The sequence below is a fragment of the Mustela lutreola genome, chromosome 7 (assembly GCF_030435805.1).
Source record: "Mustela lutreola isolate mMusLut2 chromosome 7, mMusLut2.pri, whole genome shotgun sequence".
Lineage (NCBI taxonomy): Eukaryota > Metazoa > Chordata > Mammalia > Carnivora > Mustelidae > Mustela > Mustela lutreola.
The window spans coordinates 80556119-80564496 of NC_081296.1; the positions used below are offsets into that span (position 1 = coordinate 80556119).

Here is an 8378-nt window from a genome sequence, read left to right on the forward strand (position 1 = left end):
TAAAGCCAGGCCAGGGCTAGTCTGAAAGGCAGGCCTTGGCTCTGATATAGAATTAATTTCCTATGGCCAACTCCTAGGGTGCCCTGAAGACTCACTCCTCACTTCCAAGGGCAGTGCCTAAAGATTACAAGGAGTTGGGAACGTGGCCACAGTGTATATCGATGAAGAGCAACAGCTCCATGATCTAATTATGTCCCAGCTCTGTAACTCAATAGCTTTGTAAACTTGACCAAGTTACTGAGTCTCTCTGAGCATCAGTTTTCTTATCTGTAAAAGAAGAATACTCTACTGGGCATCCATTGTTTTTACCTGTGCAACATATAGTCCTACTTCTGCTAACAGCACCCAGTTGTGCCTTTCCATCTTCCCAGTTGTCAGTAATAGGGGTGGGGATGCAGGCAAGTTACTCAAGCTAACCAGTCATTTGCTCTCTAGAAATGAATCTTCAGTGGGATGAACCAAAGATGGAATCCCACTAGAGGTCATTCATCAAGGTGAGGCCCTGGTTCCTACTGCCTAGACCAGGGGCCTTCTCCTGTTCCTGAACTTTTCTTTTTTCCTAAAATATGGAATACTTCATGAGTTTACATGTCATCCTTGTACAGGGGCCATGCTAATCTTTTTGGTAGCATTCCAATTTTAGTATATGTGCTGCCCAAGTGAGCATGGTTCCTGACTTTCATGAGTAGTTCTGCTTCTCCTGTGAGCTCCCCACCATAACCCTCTGATAAATTCCCCTCTTTGTTTAAGTTCAGTATGGTCAGTATTTATTGCTTGCAACAACAAGAAAACTTTCAGTTGATCCAAACACCTACTTTGTGGTGTTGGAAGGACTAAATGGTTAAGTGAAATTCGTAAAGTGCCTAGCCCAGTCTTAGCAGCTTAGCAAGCCATCCATATAGGGTTGTGGCTGTGTGTAAGTTAACAGAGGGGCAAGGCAATGGGAGGTGGGGAGGGAGATTGTTACTGATTTTGGTTCCATTCAAAGAAACTTTCCCCCAAGAGACAGGACAACAGAAGGGAGGGAAGTCCAGGCTATGGTATGCTCATTTCTTCAAAATGTCTTTATTGAAACAGAATGATAGAGCAAGAAAGAATGAGGTCTGGGAGGATGTCTTTGGGCACAGGATGGAGCCCAGACCTAGCGGTTACACTGTGGAGCTCACTCCCTGTCCCCTGACTCTTGCCAAGGAAGTGAACACAAAGCAGCAGGGAGGAGCTGGGGGTGGGGACAACCCTCTGAGCCCTCCTTGATGACTGGCATGAGGTGCCTCTGAGCCTTCTGGGCAGCCCTGCCTTCCTCACTCGGTCCTCCCAATCTGCTTGCCAGGGCCTTATGCCACCTTTCGGTATGAGCCAGCCTCCTGCCAGGGTGCTCAGAGGCCACTCAGAGGGCAGGGTTGGGGGTGGCAAGCAGTGGGACATGGTCACAGCGGTTAGGGGGTGGCTGCCGCAGCAGGGAAGGCCGGCGGCACAGCTCCCCATCCCGGAGCACCTCGGGCAGGAGCTTGCGCTTGGTCTCCGGCAGAAGCATGATGCTGAGGATGCAGAGGAGGGCACAGGCTGCCAGCACCACGTGCTGCAGGAAGGCTCCATGGCCCATGTGGAGGCGCTGAGCTGGGCCACTCAGCCCTCCCAGAGCCCCCAGTGCCATGATCAGGCCCAGGCCTCGGCCCCTGGGAGAGACAGAGGAGGCACTCAGCCTATAGCTGTGGGCCTCAGCCCAACTCTTCTTCAGCAGTCTTCCCTCCCTCCCCTGAGCCTTTCCTTCACCAAAGTAGCATAACTCTCACCGGACAGTGGTAGGGATGACTTCAGCAGCGAGGAGAGTACTGAGGATGGCAGCAGCTTGGGAAGAGAAGAGACCAAGGACAGAGAAGGTGGTGATGGCAGCCTCGTTTAGATCTAGAGGACCAAGAGGGAGACTGTGAATGGAGGTGAGGAGATCATGCTCGGCTTAGGCCCTGACATCATCCCCTTGGCTCTCTGTTCCCATGGCTCTAGCCGGGTGGGCTCTGGGTACCCACTAATTGATTGGGAGGATAGACAGGGTTGTGTGGCCACGGGGAGGACCATGGAAGGTTCTTGGGGGGCATGTGCCAGAAGCAGTGGCTGAGCCTGTCTGAGCCACCTCTCCTGGGGTTCCTTTGCTCAGCCCACACTGTGGGAAAGGGAGGATGCTCACAATCCCACAGGCCCAGCAGGACCAGGGACGCAATGCCAGTGAGGGTCATCGAGAGTAGCAGGATGCCCCGGCGGCCGAATCGATCCACGGTGACTCCCAGGAAGACGCAGGCCAGGGCTGCTGTGCCACTGGCTAGCAGGGAGCACAGGTAGAAGTCAGATGGGCTCCCTCCTCCTCCCACAGGCTGGTAGCAGTGGCGAATGGCGTGGGCAATAAAGCTGTGAAAAGGGGGTAAAGCAAAGAGCAGTGTCTGAATCCCCATCCAGTCTTCTACTGCCCCTGCTGCCCTCTGCAGGCCTTCCCCACCCAGCCAGCCCCCATTCCAGGTACTGGCCTGACCCTTGGCTCAGACACCCAGGCTCACTTGGTGAAGCCCAGGATAAGCAGATTTTTCCAGATGTTGCGGTAGTTGAGGAGGGAAGCGAAGGAAAAGGAAGATGTTGCAGGGAGAGGGCAAGTGTTCTCCAGGTCTTTGAGAAAGAGAGAGGAGCTGTCTGTTAGAAGGAACAGCTGAGAATCCAGAGTCCTCCCACAAGGGTGGTGGGGACCCTGGGAGGTGGCACAGCTATAACGATGGAGAGTGCACTATCATGCACGCAGGACTAGGTGTCACCTGTAGGGACACATTTCTTACCCTGCAGGGCCTCCTGGGCCTCTTCTCCCAGCATCTGCCCATGGGGCCGGTTCCGCTCAGCCAGGATCCTCAGCACGGATTGGGCCTCCTCAATCTGTCGCTTCACTATTAGCCACCTTGCAGACTCCAGAAACAGACCAGGCCAGCTAGGGATGGGGTGGGGGTGCACTCTGAGGTCTCCCATCTCCTGATCCAGGGGTGGGAAACCCATCTCTGAGGGGCCGGGGCTGGGGCATGTCTGGACAAGGGGTAGTGGAGAAAGGGAAAGGTTTCCGGGCTAGAGCCAGGCTGGAGTTAGAAGTGGGAATGGCCAGACAATAGGTGGAGGATGATACTAACCCATAAAACAGGAAGAGGATGCAAGGAGCGGTGATCATTCGTTGCAGAAATCGCCAGTCCTTAGAGACAAGGGCCAGGCCCAGGAACAGGAAGTGCCCCCCCACCCCCACCAACTCCCCTGCCAGGGCCACCCGAAGCCTCTGGGTTGGGTCGCACAGCTCCAGGCCTAGAGATACAGCAGGGAGGGAGGAGATGCCAGGGAGGAAGGAGGAATGGGAGAGAGGAGGAGAGAGGGAGGGAGGACAGAGAGCAAGGTCAGACCCCAAGATGAGGCTCAGCCATCACCTCCCACAGACTAACCTCTGAGTGGCAAAGAGTGGAGAGACTGTTAAGTCCTCTCTCCCCTCCTGCTCAAACCTGGGAGGGCTCAAGGGTCAGAGTCCCTGGTGAGTGTTCAGCATTCCTAGACTACAGGCCCTTTCACATCAGACCTCTTATTTGACCTTCATATCAACCCTTGTTCAAAGGCATGCAGCTAGTCAGGATTTCATCTTTAAATAAGGCTCCATTCTCTGACAGCAGTAAGTCAAGGGCAATGTAAGCCTTAAAGATTGGGGGATGGCTAAGGGAGAGGGGTCTGGAGAGAAGCAAAGTCCCTGGCTCCTTCAAAGGCTAGGGCAGAAAGACAGCTGAGATCCTGGACAGCTGAAGTTTGGGGCTGAGAAGAGACTGAGGGGACCCTAGGGGGCAGAGGAAACAGCCTGGGGATGTAGACAGTCAGGCATGAGCCTCAAGGGAAGGACATCTGGAAAGCTGCCACTCACGCATCAGGTAGACACCAAGGTCAACTCCGGCAAGCAGAAAGCCCAGGAGGAATCGGAGGGCCATGACACCTGTGGAGGAGCCTGCAGCAGCCCCTCCCACTCCACAGGGGCCCACCAGCCCCAAGGTCAGCAGCACAATCCCTCGACGTCCAAACCTGGAAAGTGGGGAGGACTTCTGGTCACCCAGACTCCCTGGAAGAGGAGATGCCAGGTGGGGCCCAGCTGCCACTTCAAAGCCTGGAGATACGAGGATGAGGCCCAGGGTAAAAAGTTGGACTGCGGCTAGAGAACTTGGGAAGGAATGGAGACCATGGGTAAGTGATGTCTAGCTACTAGGCACTGGGTTGTAGCTATGGATTTGCAAGCGACTAAGTTTTATGGATGGGGCTGTTGGTCAGAGATGAGAGCATGGAAGTGAGACTGACCATCAAAGGAGATTAGGGAACATGGAACAATTGATCCTTGGGGATGGAGCTATCTGCCAATGACAGAGCTTGTCTTAGACTGGGCAAGGATATGTGGGTTTGGAACTCTAGACCTGTCAAGGTGAGGTCATTGGCAACTTATACATGGGGATAGTATTAGTGAAGATGTAGCTATTAATCTTAGGCAACTGAATAATTGATTTTGAGGGATGAGGCCATTTTTCCATCATGGGTTGGTTCATGGGTCAATTAATCCATAAAGATGGTCACTGAGGGGGGTCATTTGCCAGAAGATCCACTGATCCATGGGAATATAACTATTTATTAACCCATGGGGTAAAACTGTTGATCAATGGGGATGATCATTTATCTTTGAAGACTGGACAAATGGGCTTTGGGGATGATGCCATTGATTCATGAGATGGGGACATTAGTCCTTGGGTGGATGGGGCTGTTGTCAGTGGGGAATGAATCTATGGGGGTATGATTCATGGGGATAATCAGTAATCAGGGGGTCAAAGACTAGGGAAGCTGAGGCTATTGGTTAGTAACGATGATCACTGATCATTGAATCAGTGAGGACAAGGCTACTGATCCTTGGAGGTTGGGATATTGATCTTTGGGGATAAGACCACTGATCTGTGGGGTTGAAGATAGGGGTCACTGATCATGGGGAAGCGTGACTGATCCTTGAGAGGGAAGCTACTGATCCAGTACAATGGGACCATTTTCCCATGGAGATAAACTTATTATTTAATGAGGTTAAGACTACTGAATTTAGGTGACTGAATTATTGGTCTTTGGAGGGGGATGAGGGTATTATTCCATAGGAATGATGCTACTGGTCTGTGGGAATGAGACCACTAATGTGTGAGAATGGGTTGTTGGCCTGTGGGTTTAGGAACATTTGCCCAACGGGTGTGTGGCTTTTTGGCAGTGAAGATAGGTATTGAATTTAGGGATTATTAAATGTTGGGTTGCCTTTGATCCATTGGAGTTGAGCTATGAATCCATTTGGGTAAGACTGTAGATGGGTGGAGATGAGTCTAACAATCTATGAGGATGGTCAGTGGAGATGGAGCACCTGGTCAGAGGATAACGTCAAGAATCAGAAGAATTAGGAGTTTTGATTTCTGGGAAGAGCTATTGGTCGGTGGGGGTAAGCTGTGGGCCTTTGAGATGAGGCCATTGATTGAAGTGAACTGGGCTTTTGATCTGAGAGGATCTAAGAGCACTGAAGACTCATGAGGATGGGACTGTTAATCTTGGGGCGGGGTGGGGGGTGCTGCTGCTATTGTGGTATTGATCTTTGGGGGTTTGACTACTGACCCATAAGGGTGGAGTCATTTGTTTGTAGAGTTGAACAATACAGGTCAGTGGGAATGTGGCTGTTGATATTTAGGAATTAACATAATGATCTGTAGGAATAAGGCCATTGAGATGAAGCCCACCATGTAGATTGGGCTATTATTGGAGATGAGTCTATTAATCTAAGAAGATAGGGAGGTGACAGGGACAATAGAGGAAGAGCAAGGACTTTTATCTGTGGAGGCATGGTTTTTAGTCAGTGGTGATGGGGCTATTGTCTTTGGAGATGAGCCATTGATCCATGGATATGGGGATGGGGAATGGGTGGTATATCATTCCCTTGTGCAGAAGAGATATGGAAGAAGTATTTCTTGATGGGGAGTGAAGTTGAGATACAGCTGGGGCTGCATGTCATTGAACAGAAGAAGTCCAGAAGACTGCAGAGTTCAGTGAATCTTCTTCCGCCTCGCGCAAAAGCCACCTGTCTGGGCTAGCCACCCTAGCATCCCTTCCTCTGTACTTGCCCTGTCCCCACGGCAGCCCTCACCTGTCCGCCGGGTAGCCCAGGAACAGGTAGCCAGAGGCAAAGCCCAAGATGAAGAGGATCTGCTCCAGGATCACCTGCCAGCCCAGGTCACACACTAGATCCCACTGGGAATGTGAGAGGGATATAGCCCGGCGTGAGGCCCCGTGCTCCTCGCTCTGGGCCCGCCCCCAGACCCACAGCCCAGGAAGCCGCCTCACCTGGCCGATGGCGTTGGTGGTGAGCACCGGCAACCCATTATAGTCCCAGTCCTTGAGACAATGGTTGAAGTCCGGCGGGGCAAAGCCGCTGCACGAGGGGTCCGTACTGGTGGTGACGCGGCTAGCGGCGCTGGCTGCTAGGGCTGCGCTGGCGACGCTGACGCCGCTAGCGTTGGGGGGCTGCTCCCAGCCAGACGCGTTGGGGGCAAAGCCCCCATAGTGGCAATGCAGTGGGGGTGCCAGGGTAAAGATGGGGTCCGAGGCCATGCCCAGCGCCACGAAGAGCACAGGCAGGCAGCAGAGGCCAAGCTGCAGCTGCTGGCCGCCGCCCAGCGCCCCCACCTGGGCGAGCAGCGCTTCAAAGCTGAGGGGGCCGGGGGGCACGGCCAGCGACAGGCTGCTGCCCATTCCGTCGCCGCCCGCGTCGCCCTCCCCCTCCCGCTCGCGCTCGCGCTCCCGCTCACCCTGCAGCTGCTCCGTGGGCACCGCATCTCCGAGAGTCCCGACCTGCTGTGGGTGGGGGGAGAAGGGTGAAGCGGAGAAGCAGAGAAAGCCGCAGAGCAAGGGAAGAGGGCGGGTGAGAGGAAGGCGGTGGTGGGGGGCGGTGCGCAGGAGGAAGAGGAGAAAGATGCCAGGCGCTGGGGGGGGGAGGGGGTAGGGGGAGGATGATGGTGTAACCCTCAGGGCATGGGCACTTACTCCGTTGGGGCTGGGGGTGATCTCTACTGTGCTGTCGATTTTGCTGCCGCCCCCGCCATTGGGCTCGGGGGTCCCGGTGGCCACCCGGGGAGCCAGTTTGCCGACCGCAGGGGCCCTGCCGGCCCGCACCAAAAGGATGCGCTGTCCTTTGGCCCAGTGGGGAGCCCGATGCCTGGACACAGTGAGACCCCGCTCTGCAGCTCTGCAGCCGCGGGCGCCTCCTTCGTCTCTGCGATCTCTGCGCTGCTTTCCCCTCCCCTTCCTCCAGACTCTCCTCCCCTTCCCACGTCAGCAGAACCTTCGGTCCAGACTCTTCGTCAGAGGGAGGAAGGGGGGCCAGGGCCCAGGGGCTCTGTCTCTGTTCCCTGGGTCTGCAGGCCATTGCAGTAGAAAGGGAAGAAAGCTGAAGGATAGTCGGTACCCAGGCAGTTGCCAGAGTCCTTCTTTGCTTCCAGTTCTTCCTCATCATTCATTCATCCAGCCATCTTGCCATCCATCCACTCATTCGTAAAATTTATTGAGCGTCTATTATGTGCCTGGCCTTGTGCTAGGCTTTGGGGGATGACAAAATGGACAAGACCACCTTGGAGTAGCTTACTTGGGAGACAGCGTGTTTACTGGCAACTACAGTTCAGGGGATGCACATGGAAGACTGGGTTGGACCCTGTAAGGAGCCCCAGCTGCGGTCGTCCACAAGACCACCCTCTCTTGTCATTTTTTTTTTTTTTTAACATCATTTAGCACTGTAAGCACTCCTCTAAACACGTTCTTAGTGGCTAAGTCTCACACATTTCTCATTTTCTTTCTCTTTCTCCTCTTCCCCATGCAGATTCCTCCTCCTCTTCACCATCATTGTGTCTGTGAGCCTGAAACTTGGTCCTGGGTGGTCCTCTCATTTCACCATTCCCACCCTGAAATCTCACCCATGTCCATGGCCTCATTCACCCCCGATATAAACAACACAAACCTGATATCCAGATCTATATCTCCAGCTCCCATCTCTCTTCTGATCCCCAGACCTATGAAGCCACCTCTTATTCATCCTCTTAACCTTGGGTGACTCCCAGGGACCTCAAACTCAATACATTCAAGACCAAACCCATGTTCTTCCCCCTGTAATGTGGTTGTCCTCTACTGCTTCTTTCCCCCAGTGAATGATACCCTTGTCACTCAACCATGGCCAGGTGCTCAGGCAACAGTCCTCACAATGCCTCCTCTTTACCTCCGTGCCAAATCCTTTACAAAATGCTGTCCTTTTACTTCCTATGTAGTTTTCACTC

At 53.6% G+C, this 8378-nt stretch overlaps 1 protein-coding gene and 1 non-coding gene across 3 annotated transcripts; both read right to left on the reverse strand.

The window, feature by feature from the left end:
• Positions 1 to 560: 560 nt before the first annotated feature.
• On the reverse strand, positions 561 to 667 carry LOC131837395 (U6 spliceosomal RNA). Its single transcript, XR_009356008.1, has one exon. It is a non-coding gene; the product is annotated as a U6 spliceosomal RNA (small nuclear RNA).
• Positions 668 to 1046: 379 nt separating this feature from the next.
• Positions 1047 to 7234, reverse strand: SLC22A17 (solute carrier family 22 member 17). 2 transcript variants are annotated; one of them, XM_059181672.1, is made up of 10 exons: positions 7099 to 7219; positions 6400 to 6906; positions 6203 to 6306; positions 3923 to 4077; positions 3159 to 3324; positions 2820 to 2965; positions 2550 to 2655; positions 2186 to 2403; positions 1794 to 1905; positions 1047 to 1676 (listed from the first exon to the last, which is right to left on the reverse strand). In XM_059181672.1, exons 2-10 carry the CDS (start codon positions 6805 to 6807, stop codon positions 1388 to 1390), a joined length of 1704 nt encoding a protein of 567 aa, XP_059037655.1. In that variant the 5' UTR covers positions 6808 to 6906; positions 7099 to 7219; the 3' UTR covers positions 1047 to 1387. The 2 variants fall into 2 exon arrangements, with proteins under 2 accessions (XP_059037655.1, XP_059037656.1); XM_059181673.1 differs by lacking the exons at positions 2186 to 2403; positions 2550 to 2655 and having other exon boundaries at positions 6400 to 6909; positions 7099 to 7234.
• Positions 7235 to 8378: the final 1144 nt, after the last annotated feature.